The 16371-nt window shown below is 35.8% G+C and overlaps 3 protein-coding genes across 5 annotated transcripts; 1 reads left to right on the forward strand and 2 right to left on the reverse strand.

Annotated features, from left to right (window-relative positions):
* The first annotated feature begins 2919 nt into the window (after positions 1-2919).
* LOC139844799 (shaggy-related protein kinase epsilon-like) lies at positions 2920-6438 on the forward strand. Its single transcript, XM_071835023.1, has 13 exons — positions 2920-3173; positions 3507-3755; positions 3846-3938; positions 4072-4131; positions 4237-4509; positions 4601-4675; positions 4801-4857; positions 4943-5083; positions 5307-5357; positions 5443-5538; positions 5651-5734; positions 5820-5922; positions 6172-6438. The coding sequence occupies exons 1-13, from the start codon at positions 3114-3116 to the stop codon at positions 6231-6233; spliced, it is 1404 nt and encodes a 467-aa protein (XP_071691124.1). The 5' UTR covers positions 2920-3113; the 3' UTR covers positions 6234-6438.
* Positions 6439-6607: 169 nt separating this feature from the next.
* On the reverse strand, positions 6608-7290 carry LOC139844800 (BON1-associated protein 1-like). The gene has a single exon (XM_071835025.1). It carries the CDS (start codon positions 7255-7257, stop codon positions 6709-6711), a length of 549 nt encoding a protein of 182 aa, XP_071691126.1. The 5' UTR covers positions 7258-7290; the 3' UTR covers positions 6608-6708.
* Positions 7291-8700: 1410 nt separating this feature from the next.
* LOC139844801 (uncharacterized) lies at positions 8701-13096 on the reverse strand. Of its 3 annotated transcripts, XM_071835028.1 has the most exons (5): positions 12729-12785; positions 12551-12572; positions 11959-12039; positions 10608-10675; positions 8701-10519 (listed from the first exon to the last, which is right to left on the reverse strand). In XM_071835028.1, exon 5 carries the CDS (start codon positions 10487-10489, stop codon positions 8813-8815), a length of 1677 nt encoding a protein of 558 aa, XP_071691129.1. In that variant the 5' UTR covers positions 10490-10519; positions 10608-10675; positions 11959-12039; positions 12551-12572; positions 12729-12785; the 3' UTR covers positions 8701-8812. The 3 variants fall into 3 exon arrangements, with proteins under 3 accessions (XP_071691129.1, XP_071691128.1, XP_071691127.1); XM_071835027.1 differs by lacking the exons at positions 12551-12572; positions 12729-12785 and adding an exon at positions 12977-13096; XM_071835026.1 differs by lacking the exon at positions 12729-12785 and having other exon boundaries at positions 12551-12624.
* Positions 13097-16371: the final 3275 nt, after the last annotated feature.

The raw sequence follows: 16371 nt of genomic DNA on the forward strand, positions 1-16371 counted from the left end.
TCATTACAGTTTATAGTGTGATTGACTTTCTATATACTAGTACCAATCTAAAGCGACTGAAAATCCTAAGCAAGCATATCATAGACCCATATCTCATCCATATTTTCTACCATAGGCAATATACTCCATCCAGAGATTAAATACTTCCACACAACAGCAACAATTATGATACTTCCCCACAACAACAACAATTATGATCCATAACCAAATGAGCTTCACAAACTTAACCCGAAACACAACAACGGTAGTAAATAGAACTCATAACAGTAAACACACGTGAAAGGCTGACTTAAATCCTAATAGCAGCAACAAATATGATATGTATCATAACTATAGTTGTAGCTGTAGACTTGACCCATATACATATTATATTGAAAACCTTGACCCATTTTCCAGCATTGTGTCTAAATAGCAATAAACTAAAGTTTGGAAATTATTATTCAAATTTCCTACATTCCTCCTATTATCTTTAATCCCGAGTCCCCTAGTGTTTCATGTGGCTATCTTCATGTTTCAACTTTGTTCGGTCGCTCACCACTATCAAACTTGCATTCTAAAAAATTCCCGAATTCTTCCAAATTATTCTTATTTTTAATATTTTTCTTAGGGTTTAAAATCTTACCAATTACTTTGATAGGCTTGCAGGGAAATCCAACTGAATTTTCTTCTTGTACTTGATCCCCATCGTCATCATCAGTATGATCTAGTGACCCCGCCACAACTTCATCAGTGAACTCCATGGCTTTCAACTTATTTCTTTTATGCCCTTTTGTTAAGCTATGATTCGAAGTCGTAGTCATAATGGTTATGGTAGCTTGGTTTGGTCTTGTTTGGAAATCTAGTATGCTGTTTATCAAAACGAGCCATACCCGTTCTCAATCTATTTCCCAACAAGAATTTCCCATTCATACTCGTTACAGCGGCTACAGCTTGATCATACATTGCAAACTTGATGAAGGCAAAGTTGCGCCCCTCCCTCCAAGCTATGTTTTGAATCCATCTAAAACGCCTAAACGCCCCGCTAATCACCATAGGAGTAGTACCTCTAGAAATATTGCCCAGAAAGACGGTCAATATCAAAACGAACCAATCTATCACCATAGGAGCTTAGAGGGGGTATGGCAGGTCTTTAAATTGGGACAAAATTTCATTCCTCGTCCCTGAACTTTACATCGACTTTGACTCCCGGTCCTTTTTCTTTTTTTGTGCATTCCGAGTCCCTAAACTATGAAAAGAGTACATCCCTCATCCTCCCGTCTATTTTCCGTTACCCTCCTATCACGTGCAGAGCATGTGAGGGTAAAAAAGTCATTAAACTACAGGGATGAGGAGCGTAATTATGTATTCTTCTTCACATAACAAAGTTATCATCTTTTATTAAATCCCATTTATCACCCACTCATTCTTTAGAAGAAAAAAAAAATCCCAAATTGACCCACTTCAATTCTTCATCTTCTTCAATCTCATCACATTTACAATCACCACCACCAAAATTCGGATTCACTCGAGTCAAACGTGAAGGTTCATATATATATAATCCAAAAACAACATCTCAACTGCCGAAAAACCAATTTTTGTTTTTTGAAAGTTTGACTTTTTAGTTGACTTTTGGGTTTTGAAAATCGAGAACAAAATTGGAAATTGTGTTTGAATGGAAAGCTTGGTAATCCTTTCGTGAAGGTGTGTTCAAAATACCAGAAGCTAATTCGTTGTCATCACTGAGATCTGCATATTTTATTTTGAAAAAAAATTGAAACTAAAATCGAATTGTTCATCGATTTTGGTTGTGTTTCTGCAAAATCTAAGAATGAAGATGTGTTTAATGGTTGATACTGCAGCTATTTGCAACTTTTCATGAAGTTTCATGGAGTTTTGAGGTGTTTTCCATTAACACCACCACCAACCGCCGCTAACCACCCATCTTCGGCCACACTCTGTTCTTGGTGTTCGAAAACTTATGATGTTGCTGTTCAAAAACATAAAAAAAATACACACACACACACACACACACACACATATATATATATATATATATATATATATATATATATATATATATATATATATATATGTGTGTGTGTGTGTGTGTGTGTGTGTGTGTGTGTGTGTGTGTCTGTGTGTGTGTATGAAGAAGAAACAGCAACATCAGTAGTTACGGGTGGATTGAGTGTAATATTTGTGAAGTTTGGCAAGTGGGTCCCACAATTTATTCTCCTTGTCCCTCCTTTTCCATACAAGCCAAAATAAGCCAAAATGGGTGAACCTTTAATAATTAAATACATTTAAGATAAAATGACCTTTTTACCCTCACATGATTTGCACATGACTGAACAAACAGTTGAAATTGACAGAAACTAGACGGGGGACGAGGGATGTACTATTTTCATAGTTTAGGGACTCGGAATGCACAAAAAAAAGAAAAAGGACCGTAAGTCAAAGTCGATGTAAAATTCAGAGACGAGGAATGAAATTTTGTCTTAAATTGGTCAATGACTAAAGCGTTGGAAAAATCATTACTCCGTATTACAGAGTGTCATCTTATTAAATTTCAAATAAATAAATTTCAGAAATTTTAAAATTTTAAAATTTAAAACTCTTAAACCACGTGATCGGTTGGACTCTCTGAACCGTTTACCGGTCGGACTAGTTATCGCATGACCCGGTTCTCAAAGGTCATGAAAAAAAGACACATAGTGGGTACCCAAACGAATATTCCTGTGAGAAGGGGCATTTTGGGAACAATGTTTCAAACCTCTTTCACTAGCATCCAATGTTACCATCACTATCAACCGTTTGATCAAACGCATTTGATCAAATCCAACGGCTGAAATTAAAAGTTTGACTAGTGTACAAAATGAGGTAAGGAATGAATGATTGGCCCTTTTTCAAGTTTACACTACCTTTGACCAGCTACAGAAAGTGATAGATATTACTACTCTTTAGAGAGAGAAACCTACAGATTTAGTGAGAGAAAGCTATAGATACAGAACAACGGCGGAAGAGAGTTGCGTCTAGTGCTGCTAAACCTTCTTTCACGACGGCGGCATAGCCGGTAGGTGGCTCCGGTGAAGCAACGGTTTTGGTGAAATTAGGGTTATGATTCACGAAACATAATGAATGCGATGCGCCGTTTGAAAAGTATTGCTTCTGGTCGCTCGTCTGTTTCAGATCCTGTAAGTTTAATTGATTACGTTTCCTTGATTTACATTTAGATGAAAACTGTGATCTTATTGAGTTATTGTTAGTTTATTTCGATATGTATGTATATGTATATTTTTGTATGATAGTAATCGATTAAGTTTAGCTGCATCTGCTAGTAATGCTGTGTGATCTACTGATGATATATATATGTGTGTTGCGCTTATACATTATCGAAACGTGGATGTTATTATAATCATATAGTATTATCATTTTCTGTTTTAAAAATGTAATAATTTTTTGGTTACTATTTCTCCTTAATAGATATAGAATTGTAAGAAGGGTTATTGAACTTGATGTTTTTGTAGAGTGGAGATACTAGTATTAAGAGGGTGAAAGTTGAACAAGAGGTAGAATCACAACATGTTATTAGTGAACCACAATCAGTAGAAAAGAGTACAGAGGGTGTAGCGGAACATATGGATGCTACATCTACAGATATGGCTGCAAGCACGTCGAACGTGTCTTCGATTGTTAAACCTGAAAAATCGGACTATGATGAGCTTCCGAAAGAAATGCATGACATGAAAATTAAGGAAGATAAATCTGAAGAAAAGGTAAAAGCTAAAAGCTAAATTGAAGTTGTAAGTTACTTGTAGTTATTTGTATTAGTATGTTGTGTTGTTATTGATGCACTTGCAATGCAGGAAATTGAGGCTACTGTTGTAAATGGTAACGGAACAGAGAAAGGTCAGGTAATAGTGACTTCTGTGGGTGGTCGAAATGGAGAGCCGAAACAGGTATTAATCTTTAGCCATTTGAATTATGAATATTATGAATTATGATAAGCTTTTTATCCTTGTATTTCTCAAGTGCGCCTCATGCTTTTGTATGTAATGTTTGACTGATGTTACATAATCTGTTTTGTTGTAGACTCGGTCTTACATGGCGGAGCGTGTGGTTGGCACTGGTTCCTTTGGTGTTGTTTTTGAGGTACCTGATTATGGTTTCATTAGTTTAAAACAAAGGGCTGTATTATGGTTTTATGCTTTCTTTTTGAATTTGGAGATAGTGTTGACGGTAATTAATCTTTTTTAGGCCAAATGCTTGGAAACCGGTGAGTCGGTCGCTATAAAGAAGGTGCTACAGGATAAGAGATACAAGAACAGAGAACTTCAAATAATGCGTTTACTGGATCATCCCAATATCGTCTCCTTGAAGAATTGCTTTTATTCAACAACCGAAAAGAATGAAGTGTACCTCAATGTTGTGTTAGAGTATGTACCTGAAACGGTGTATCGGGTGTCGAGGCATTACAGTAGGATGACCCAGCATATACCTCTCATATATGTTCAATTGTACACATATCAGGTGAAACTTGTACTCAAGGATTAATGTCTTATCCTTTTCCCTTCGTGTGTACATAAATTATTTGTCTGATTTTTCTTTGATATTGGAGCAGATCTGCCGGGCACTTAACTACATACACACTGTTGTTGGTGTATGTCATCGTGATATTAAGCCACAGAATCTATTGGTAAGATCGTATAGCATAACTATTTGTTAAAGGAGATAGCTTTTGCATTGATCTTGTTGTGGTTTTTAACTACTATCAATACGAATCTCTCCATGTATACAGTAATTTGAGGTTTTGATATTCAGGTTAATCCACACACTCATCAGTTGAAACTATGTGATTTTGGAAGTGCAAAGATTTTGGTAAGCATGCTAATTGCCTTTTTTTGTTCCAATTCATATGTGGCCAATCAATGCCATTTGTTAACCTCTAGTTATCTGATTATAGGTGCCTGGGGAACCAAATATCTCCTATATTTGTTCAAGATATTATAGAGCTCCTGAATTGATCTTTGGTGCGACGGAATACACTAATGCGATAGATATGTGGTCTACTGGTTGTGTTATGGCAGAGTTATTACTAGGACACGTATGTAAATTATTTACTTTTTTTTCCTTCTAATATTCGTAGTCCATTCATCACGCTACTTTACTATGTATGTGTGTGTGTGTGTATGCTCTTATGGTTTATAGATTTTATTCAATTTGTGCTTGTGACAAAATTGTTGAAATACTCTAGTGTTCTTTTGGCATGTTTTATGGATTATTTTTTGATTTATATTGTTCTAAACTAGTTATGTTTTGCTTGGCAGCCTCTTTTTCCTGGCGAAAGTGGTGTCGATCAGTTGGTAGAGATCATCAAGGTATGTTTTTTAATGTTTTCTGCTGCTGTAAAGTCATTTTGATGTACTTTTTGACATGTATATATATTCATGTGGCTTAATATAGATTTTGGGAACACCAACAAGAGAGGAAATTAAGTGTATGAATCCTCATTACACAGAATTTAAATTTCCACAAATCAAGGCTCATCCATGGCATAAGGTTTGTTAATGACCAAGAAGATTGTGCTATTTGGATTTATGTTTAACTACCAACTACTTATATTCTGGTTTACACTTTGAATTGTTGAAATTTATTCTTATAATTTTTCCAGATTTTTCAAAAGCGAATGCCACCTGAAGCGGTTGATCTTGTCTCACGCCTACTCCAGTATTCACCAAAATTACGATGTAGCGCCGTAAGTATATCTTCCATCGTGCTTCATTCTTGTAAATGACAAACAAATAATGATGTGGAAATTAGAATATTATCATGTGTTTCAGTTGGACGCTTGTGCCCACCCGTTTTTTGATGATTTGAGGAAGCCAAGCACAACCTTGCCTAACGGAAAACCCCTTCCAGCCCTATTTAATTTCACACCACAAGGTACAGACTTTACATGTCCAAATCGATGATTCAATTTAGCCGTGGCAATTTTAATTTCACATAATCATATTTTATAGTATCTATAAATAAAAACCAGACACAAGACATTGAAGAATTAGTTGATCAACTCGATACAACATTATTAAAGAATCTCATGTTATGACCCGTGAGCCACCAGCTTGTTTTGCCACATATAGTATTCTGCGTTTTTAGACGACCATACTTATACCAACTTTGTAACTTGTACAGAGCTTGCTAATGTAACTCCGGAGTTGCTCCAACGCCTTGTACCCAAACATGTCGAAAAGTGATTCATGTGAAAGCAGGTCGCAAATGTGGCACGTTGGCCAAGTTTATAGATGTGAGTCGTAATGTATTTGTAACCGCATTCATCTACTTGACGGATTGCGTTCAAACTGGATAGATGCATAATTGACTTGGGACCATAGTTATAGAAGTTTAGTCGTATTATTTATATTTTATTTTTCCTATCAAATGAGTTTCTTTTTTTCTTTTTTTATTCTTTTTTTTTTCTTTCTTTTGTGTGTGTGTGTGTGTGTGTGTGTGTGGTGGTTATATCCAGTTAACCACATGTTTCAATCTGCTTAATTTTTTTGGTATGAAATCACACGGGCTAAATCTTTATCTCTTGACAAGGATGAACTCTTTTCATTGTATGAAATAATAAAATAAAAACAAATATATATTTGACATTAGAGAATTACATTAATGATTCAATTTCATAGCATGCTTTAATTATAAACAACCTTCTTTTGAATGAATACATCAATATCGGTTTCCAACAGGGATACCAATCACCACCCCATGAGACGCACCTTGACCAATTTTTGATCCACCGTACGTCCACCCTATCTCCGACGACGAAGAACAAGTCTCCGTTGAGCTACAACCAACACCGCCATTATCAGCCGAACTAGACTTAACCCTAACCGAAAAATTAATAATCCCATTCCTACTACCATATTGATCTCTCAACCTATAACTCAAAAAATGCAAATAATTACTAGGAAAAAATCTTCCAATAAAATCCGAAACCGGAACATTAACCGTCCCAACCACCTGATCGCCAAAACCATTCTTGCATAAAACTTTTAGCGTGAAATATTTTGCATGCATAGGGATTTCAACCATAAACTTCTCGTTCCATGATGGGTATGACCCGTTTTCATGATCCATCGACGTTTCAAATTGGTTGTTACAGCTGGTTTCTGTTTCGATGGTGACATACGTGTTCTTCTTGATCGAACGTTTTCCTGCAAGCGAAAGGGCTTCACCGGATATTATTGTAATTTCAAGAACCCTAGAAGCCTTCATTGTGTTTTGTTAGAAAACAAAATTTTTAATGAGGGGTTCGATACAGAGTAAAATATATATAGATTAAAAGTTACGAAAAAATAGCCAATAGGAAGTTGGGTGGTAGGATAAAAGAAAGTGATAGGATATTTCTGTTCACACTCGAGGAAACTCAGTTTCCGTTTCAATTAACAATTACTCCGTATTAGTTACCTAATTTGACGAGTTTTTATTTAATAAGGATTAGCTAAATTTTTAACTATGGTTTTGTGGATTGCTGTTATTGAAATAATAGTCAAAAAAATATATATTCAGTAACTCGGTTACGATACTTATTTGATTGATTACGGTTTGTTTTTTTTTTTTTTTTTTTTTTTTTTTTTTTTTTTCAAATACACGACTTAAACTTTTTTATAAATGATATCTTAATATATTATATTATATTATACTTATATACAATAGAGCAAATTTGGTTACTATTTATGAATAGTAACTTTTTCATCCTTTTGTGTTTTTTTTTTAATTGAATTAAAAGTATTTATTTACTCCATATAGTGTAGTATCTAAAATTCACAAATGATCGTTATTACATTTTTAATGAACCTTTTTTTCAAATAACTCTCTTATAGATTATTGATTACACAATAACTCTCTTATAGATTATTGATTACACAACCGATTATGCAACTTTATGTCAACTTTATCAACCATGAAAGTATACCAGTTATTTTTACAACGTTTTTTTCAACTAATATATATTTTCTAGTTTCTTCACCCATACAATATCAAATATATAATTAGTTAGTTTATAATCAAAAGAAAAAAATTAAACTATTGTACGTTTTAATCTATAACTATAAGAGATGTTTGGTATGTTGAAACGAATTATTGCGCCTTAAATTATGTTACGTTTATTAACGTTAAAATATTTTTATTACAAAAATCTTTAACTACATTTCGGAGCAGCGGCTGCCGCAACGCGCGGTTGGCCACCTGCTTGTTTTTCACATTTGTTAAAAAAATTTTGCCAAAAAAACCCGAAAAGGTACTAACGGGTTTACATAAAATTTTTCCCACAAAAGATAAAAAAAATGACACAGGAGACAATTTTTGAGACGGGAATTAAATTATGAGGAAAGGTAAAAAAGAATCTTACAGACAAGGGAAAATTCGTCATAGATACATTTTTTACAAAATACACACACACACACACACACAAAACCCCGCAAGAAAGAAGTTTCTCAAATCAATTAAAATAGCCCTTTTCATTCACCATTCTTAACTGTTTAACAATATTAAAATCAAGATTGGTTTGCTGAATCAGGAAGAGAAAAAGAGGCCAAAGTCCATGATGAAATATGATGTAGGTTGTGTGTATGATAATAATCTTGATAAAACACGGGGTAGCAAAAAGACTTTAAATTTCAATATCCCACCATCCAAGTATATTACGTTAATGGCAACTAATGATGTTGGTAATATGAACATCTTATTGAAACATCTCAAGTTTGTTGATTCATACATTTGGCTACCTTACATTGTTTCATACAAGACAATGAAACAACACATTTTACAACTAACTTTTCCCAAACAAGCTTCTAAATTTCCCTCTTTGTAACCTTTCCAACAGTTTTTTCGACCCGATTATATCCATTTCCGTAAGCTTTTTCAAGTACCCGATCGCACCATACGATATCATAACCTTCCGACACTCTTTGCTTGTCGATAGATTCTCTAGGCAACAAACCGCATACTTCTTAGCTGTGTTTTGTGGACTCGGATCAAGCAACTGAACCAAACTCGGGACACTTCGTTCGTCTCGTTTAACTTCTCGAGCATTAAACGGAATCGCCATTAGGCTCGCAAGCGCTTGTGCTGCCACCTCTCGAACCTCGTTCACTTTTACTTCAAGTAACTTGATTAGTAACTGGATACACCCGCTTTCACCCACGAGTCTTTTCACTTCCGGTGAGTCCGATATCCGACAAATGGTCACCGCCGCCATTTTCCGAGCCCCGTTCGTGCCCGAGCTAAGTACATTCACGAGTCTTGGAAGAAGGCTGAACGAAATTAGGGTTTCGACAGAAACGGAACCCACGAGGTTTCGAATCGCACCCATCGCAGGTTCCTGAGGTAGTCCGCAGTCTAAGTATACCAATAGACTGCGGACCCCACCTTCAGTGACTACACAAATTTTAATATCGTCGTTTAATGTAAGATTCTGCAAGCATTCGGCCGCGTGTTCCTTAGATACCGACAAAGCCCCTGAATCGAGGATGTCGATCATGATCTTTACGACCCCTTCGTTGGCTAACGTTTGTCGGAGATCAGGTACAACCGATAAGTTTCTTAAGGTACAAGTAGCTGAAGCTTGGGAGACAGAATCACCTGTGCAACATACTTCAGTAAGGGGCTGCACCCCACCATGGCCCACTATCGCACTCGCTATCTCTGCTGACGTGGACAATCGTTGAAGCGCGATTGCAGATTTTTCCCTACCAACTGAACTACCAGACTCGAGTAACCTTATGAGAGGCGGTAAAACACCTTCTGAAACAAGTAACTTTTCACAACAACCCGACTCTGCTATCGTACAAATTAACGTTACAGTCTTTTCTCGTATTCTTGGAGACGTAGCTGTAAGAAGTTGTACTAACGCCGATATACTGCTTCGTCCCAACAAGGGTAAAACCGTCTTTTCATCTTCTCGCATCACATCAACAAGATTATCAAGAGCTTTATGCTTTGCTTCCAAATGCCCGATTTGCAGCCGAGCTAACAGCTCAATAACATTGCAGCTTCCTTGACTTGTACCTTCCGTAAAGGTACAACCCGACGATGCAACTTCGCCCAAAACTCCAGTTTTTATTAAAAGTCCACAATCTCGTAGATTCAAATCAATCTTTCCGGATAACGCATCAAGATCGCTTTGCATTTGAAGCTTTCCTTCATGTTTTTCTTTCGAACATTTTTCTGCCATCTTAAGTGATTCGTTTAAAGTCTCGGATATGGCTTGAAGTTGTTCTTTGCATAACGTGTTTTTAGAAAAGCACGGGTGGCTTGATAAATCTGATAACCGGGTCGGGATTTGTTCTAATTTTGATATGATCGTTTTCCACCTTCCGGGAAAACCTTTAACGTCTCTGGCCTTCTCAAGAGCCAGTGGTACGAGATCATTGGCATACGACAGCCAGTCTTCGGTTGACTGAAAGTCAACCACGATTTTTTTCTCTTTATCATGATCTTCTACCATGATTTAGAAACGTATAAATCCAATGGTTACCTGTTGGAGTTATAAATATATATCAATAATGGTTTGTTCAATATATTGTGATTGTGATTAAAATTCAAATGATATGAGAATGTTGTACCAGATGACAAAATTAATGATTCTGGTGCTACAATTAATGATCCAGGAACCAATTTATATGTGTTAAACCTGCAGATATCATAAGTAGCTAATCAACAAACATGAAATTATGAAGAATTAGAGAGTCAGATAATCAATAAACATGAAGCTTGTAAGATTATCAGTAATACTGATCTAAGAATCAACTACAAGAGGCAGTCCAATCTTTAGTTGACACAATAAACGATCTAAGAATCAAAGATTTAGAAAATTTTGAGATAAAAATGATCAGTGAGCCAATTTAAGGTAGTCAAAGTCAAGTATGAAAAAATTAAACACGCTGTAAAAACCTGAAAATGATCTAAGAAACAAATTAGTGAACCAGTCCGGTTGAAAACTTCAAGATTGCTAATGCTGAAGTGATTTAAGGACCGTTTTAGAGAAGTCAAACCCGAAGAACATAAACAAGTAGAATCTGAAGTACATAGAAGAGTCAAACATGAAAAAACAAATTTTGGTTTTTGAGTTTTCTAGACTCGAGGTGTTCGAAGAATCAATCATACTAGCTATCTTTTGATTCAAATACTCAATACTCAACTTTGGGGTCATAAATTGGATCCAGTTGGCAAATATGATTCATGATGCTCAAAGAAAGCAACACGTTCAAAAGGGACCCAAAATGAGAGGAAAAAGATCAAGATCATAACTTTTTCATAACAAATAAAGTATTAAAGTAGCTAGATGACTTGGATCATTAAAGTTTACTTCTTATTAACATTTTTTAAAAAGTAAAAGGAATAAAGATCAAAATTTTTAAGAATCTTGCATGATCATAAAGTTCATTCACTTGTAGTATAAGAGACAAAGTGCGCGCGCACACAATTACTCATTCTCATGTTGCATACATATACATGGACACATCACACATGGTAGAGACAGAAATTGCATTTTTTAAAGGTTAACCATTACAAAAAATAAATATACAGACTTTAAGTTCAAAACTGCATTTAAAAGGAAGAATAACAACAAAAACTTTGTTTCTCGGCGTATCATATATTGGGGACCCGCATACGTAAATGAAATCGTTTGAACCAGGTATTCAAAACTTGGATTTACCGAAAAATCGTAAATCTGTGTACCAAAAGTGATAGTTGCAATTGGAGTTGGCAAGTAGTCAAGTACTACTTATCTTAAAGAAATGTAAAATTTTTGCTTTAAAGACAAGATAAGAAAGGTCACTATCTAACTTGAATGGTACAGCAATATATGTTGTATTTAAATTTTGGATTGGGACTACACCATCAAATTTATCCTTTTCAATTTCAATAGCAACAAATAAAAATTGCACAATAAATACAAAATTAAGATCATACCTCAAAGTGATTGGTCTCTTGCAAAAATTTGACTACTCACACCCTTTCGATAGCCGTCCAAATATTTATAGTGTACTATATCTGAAATCAGTGAAAACCATACATATTTATTTACAAAACTAACTGCATTATTTCGAAAGATTAAAATTGAGCTTTTATAAATATACAGATACAGAAGTGGGCTGTTATGTAATAAGACTATTTAATAGTTTCTTAGAAATTGGACTCATAATAACCAAAAGATTGGAGTTTTAAACAAAAGTTATGAACTTTTATGGTACAAACAAGGATCTGATAATCAAATTTGAAGAATTTTGAGGAACACCCACCTCAATTTGCATAATTCAGAAACTATCATCAACTATTAAAGATTAGTATCTCTATTTACCAAAGTTTTGATCTTTATCCCCTAATTTGTTAATGCATAAAGCACAGACTAAAGTTAAATAAAATTAAGCTTCAAAACTCTGTTTTTGCAAATCCAAGAGCATAATTGAGAATTAAACAACATACCCACCTAATATTTCATCTTTCAATCCCTAATTTCCCAAATTTAAAAGTATAAACAAGTTAAAATAAAAAAGTTACCCACCAAGGATCGAGCTTTCGTAACTCTGCATGTTTCCCCAAATCAAAAATCATAACAAAAAATAAAACAAATTAATTTCTCATAAAATTGACACGAACCCACCAAATTTCATCTTCAAAACATCAAATTCACTATCTAATAACCAAAAATATACTCATAATAGAATTGAAAGCACACCCACCAAAAATTGGATCAAGAAACTCAATCTTGCATCAGCAATTTATTGACTTTTTTCTTCCATTATTGAGTTACACATGAACCCAATAAAATTGAATTATTAATAAGGTAATGCAAAAGAATAATTATATGACTGAGATTCTTACAAAATGAAAGTGAGAAGTGAGATGCTAATAAGAGTTGAATTATTATTTAATATCGACTAAATAATAAATTATTAAGAAATTAAGAAAAGATGTACGGAGTAATTACCAGGGATGAAGATGATCTACCTTTAACTAGATGCCGACAGAGAAGTATGTAAATATATTCAAACATATAAAATTATTATATTTTTTTGAAAATGAATTTGTGGACTCTGGAAGAAGTATTATGTCAGAAACGGCTGAGCTGTGCTGTCTCCGAAACTCACTTTAGACCATTGCATATCAACTATTCATCCTCTTAACCTTCCACATCAACACTAATATCCTATAAATAACTCATAACTAAACACTCTCTATCATGACTAAAACAATACTCGTTTTAATATACAACGTACAAGTAATAAAACATCAAGTCTAAACTCTTCCATTTAATAGTGTATAGTCAGACTTGTATTATCCAGTGTACATGTATCACGTGTTTGTATTTGACTCTGTATGTAGTCCAGAATATTAGCATAGTTAGTTAGCTACAATAGTGGGCAATTAGCTTATCTCAGTTGTATAAATTTATGTATCAGCCGATCAATGAAATCAATCACAGAATTATTGTTTACATGGTATCAGGCCAATAAGCAAGCTTACCCTTCACAGCCGATTTCTTCACCTTCTTCAATTCTTTCACCTTTTTTACCTGCTTCTTCTCATGACTGCCGCCAGGTTACACCCTGCCATCACCGTAAGCAACATCAAAAACTTTGTTCCAATCACTCTTGAACTCAACACCAGTCATTATTCTTCATGGGCTGAATTATTCAAGATTCATTGTCAGGCCTTCGACGTTCTTGACCACATCATTCCCTCTAATGATGCTTCGTCTGATTCTTCCAATTCCGAACAAACTCAAACTGCCGATTGGGCCAAACTCGATGCTATTGTTCTCTCCTGGATTTATGGTACTCTCTTCAATGAGTTATTGCTTAACATTCTCACCCCTGGTTCCACCGCTCAACAAACGTGGGACCGAATCAAAGGCATATTCCACGATAATCAAAATTCAAGGGCTGTTCATCTCGCTACTAAATTTACCAACACCAAGCTCGAAAATTTCACCAATATGTCTGCATATTGTCAGGAGATGAAACACCTAGCCGATCAGTTAAATGATGTCGGCAACAAAATTGATGATGACAAGCTCGTGTTACAGTTGATTACAGGTCTCGGTGACGGGTATAATACCGTCGGTTCTCTGATTACACATGCCAAAAATCTTCCCTCTTTTTCTGAGGCACGCTCTATGTTGATTTTAGAAGAAACAAGGAAAGCTAAGCAATCACCTAACCCCAATCCTACTGCTCTTGTTGCTACAGCACCGTCACCATCACCACGAGCCCCAACACCAGACCACTTTTCTAATCGACCTCCTTACAATCGCAGTCGTCATAACTCTAGAGGTAATGGACGCGGTCGTCAGTCATCTTCAAGAGGGAGAGGCCGTAATACCTACACGCCTCAATTTCATCCTAATTTTAATTCTTCAGTACAGTGGCCGTATGGGCCAAATATGTGGCAATCACCTTCGTGGGCCATTCCTCCTTGCCCATATCCGACATCTACCTGGACCAGGCCCATTAGCAACCAAAATCAGTCTGGTATTTTAGGTCCACGCCCACAACAGCATTATGCTAACTCGGTTGCTTGTACTGCCACTCCAACTGATATTGAGGAAGCCTTGCATACTATGACACTTCACCCTCCTGATGAAAACTGGTACATGGACACGGGTGCCACTTCCCACATGACAGGTAATCAAGATGCTCTTACTTCTTATTATTCAAACAGGTTGCCTTCACGTATTATAGTCGGTAATGGTAACGGACTTCCCATCTTGGGCTACGGCTCATCAACTCTCCCTATGAACCATACTCGACCACTTTATCTTTCAAATGTTCTTCACTCACCTAGCTTAATTAAAAATCTTATATCCGTACGTCATTTAACTACTGATAATAAAATATCTATTGAATTTGACCCGTTTGGTTTTACTTTGAAGGAATTTCCGAAGGGGACCCCACTAATGCGGTGCAACAGCACCGGTGAGCTTTATCCGTTCAAGCCTTCCACCTTGCTGCCACTACAACATCATTTCGCTTTTTCTGCTTTTTCACAAGACTTATGGCACAAACGCCTAGGGCACCCAGGCGCCAATATCATAAAGTCTCTTAGAAATAAATATTGTATTCATTTCAATTCTAGTAATAAACGTACTTTTTGTCAATCTTGTATTTTTGGCAAGCATATACGCCTTCCATTTTATTCATCGTCAACTAATACTGTAGCTCCATTTGATATAATCCATAGCGATTTATGGACCTCTCCGGTCACTAGTAGTGGTGGACATAAGTACTATCTTTTATTTCTTGATAACTTTACAAATTTTCTATGGACTATCCCTATAACTAATAAATCTCAAGTATACACCATTTTTACCAAATTCCATAAAATGATATTCACTCAATTCGGTAAAAACATTAAAACATTCCAATGCGACAATGGCACCGAATATAACAATCAAAATTTTCATAACTTTTGTTCTCAAAATGACATGATCTTTCGCTTTTCTTGTCCCTATACTTCTCCTCAAAATGGCAAAGCCGAACGTAAAATTCATGCAATTAATAACATCATGCGTACCATTCTCGCACACTCTTGTGTACCCGCCAAATTTTGGCAACATGCACTCGAAACCGCCACATACCTTTTAAACATTCTTCCCTCCACAAACTCTAATAATCTATCTCCCACGCAACTCCTTTATCATCGCACTCCCTCATATGACCTACTTTGTACTTTTGGATGTCTTTGTTATCCACTTTTACCCTCTTCTACCATTAATAAACTTGAACCCCGTTCCAAACCATGTGTATTTCTTAGTTATCCAACCGACCATCGCGGTTACAAATGTTATGATACCACTACAAATAAAATCTTTATCTCACGTCACGTTCTATTTAATGAAGACGTGTTTCCTTTTGCTACACCACAACAGACTACTGAAAATTACAAATTTCTCACTAACAATTTACATCCTCTTTATTTTAATTCCACTCAAACTATTACTCCTACAAGTCCTATCCCCAACTCCACGCCTACTGTTATTAATTCTACAAATAATACTGGGCCACTAAGCCCATCAAGCCCAACACTTGCACACTCACCCTCCAATTCTACGCCTACTGTTCCCCACATTTCCCAACCTACTGTTTCGGTACCAGCCTCCCATATTGTTCCAAACTCACAAGATATTTCATCTTCAATACCTACTGTGTCTTCTCCCAGCTCACGTGTCACTCCTACTACCAATCCACAATCCACTCATTCCATGACTACACGTGGCAAAGCGAGCATAGTTAAACCGAAAATTCCTTTCAACCTCTCTGCTACCACTTCTATTTCACCTATTCCATCTAATCCAAAAAATGCCCTTTCCGACCCTAATTGGTT

The sequence above is a fragment of the Rutidosis leptorrhynchoides genome, chromosome 4 (genome assembly GCF_046630445.1).
Source record: "Rutidosis leptorrhynchoides isolate AG116_Rl617_1_P2 chromosome 4, CSIRO_AGI_Rlap_v1, whole genome shotgun sequence".
In the NCBI taxonomy this organism is placed as follows: Eukaryota; Viridiplantae; Streptophyta; class Magnoliopsida; order Asterales; family Asteraceae; genus Rutidosis; species Rutidosis leptorrhynchoides.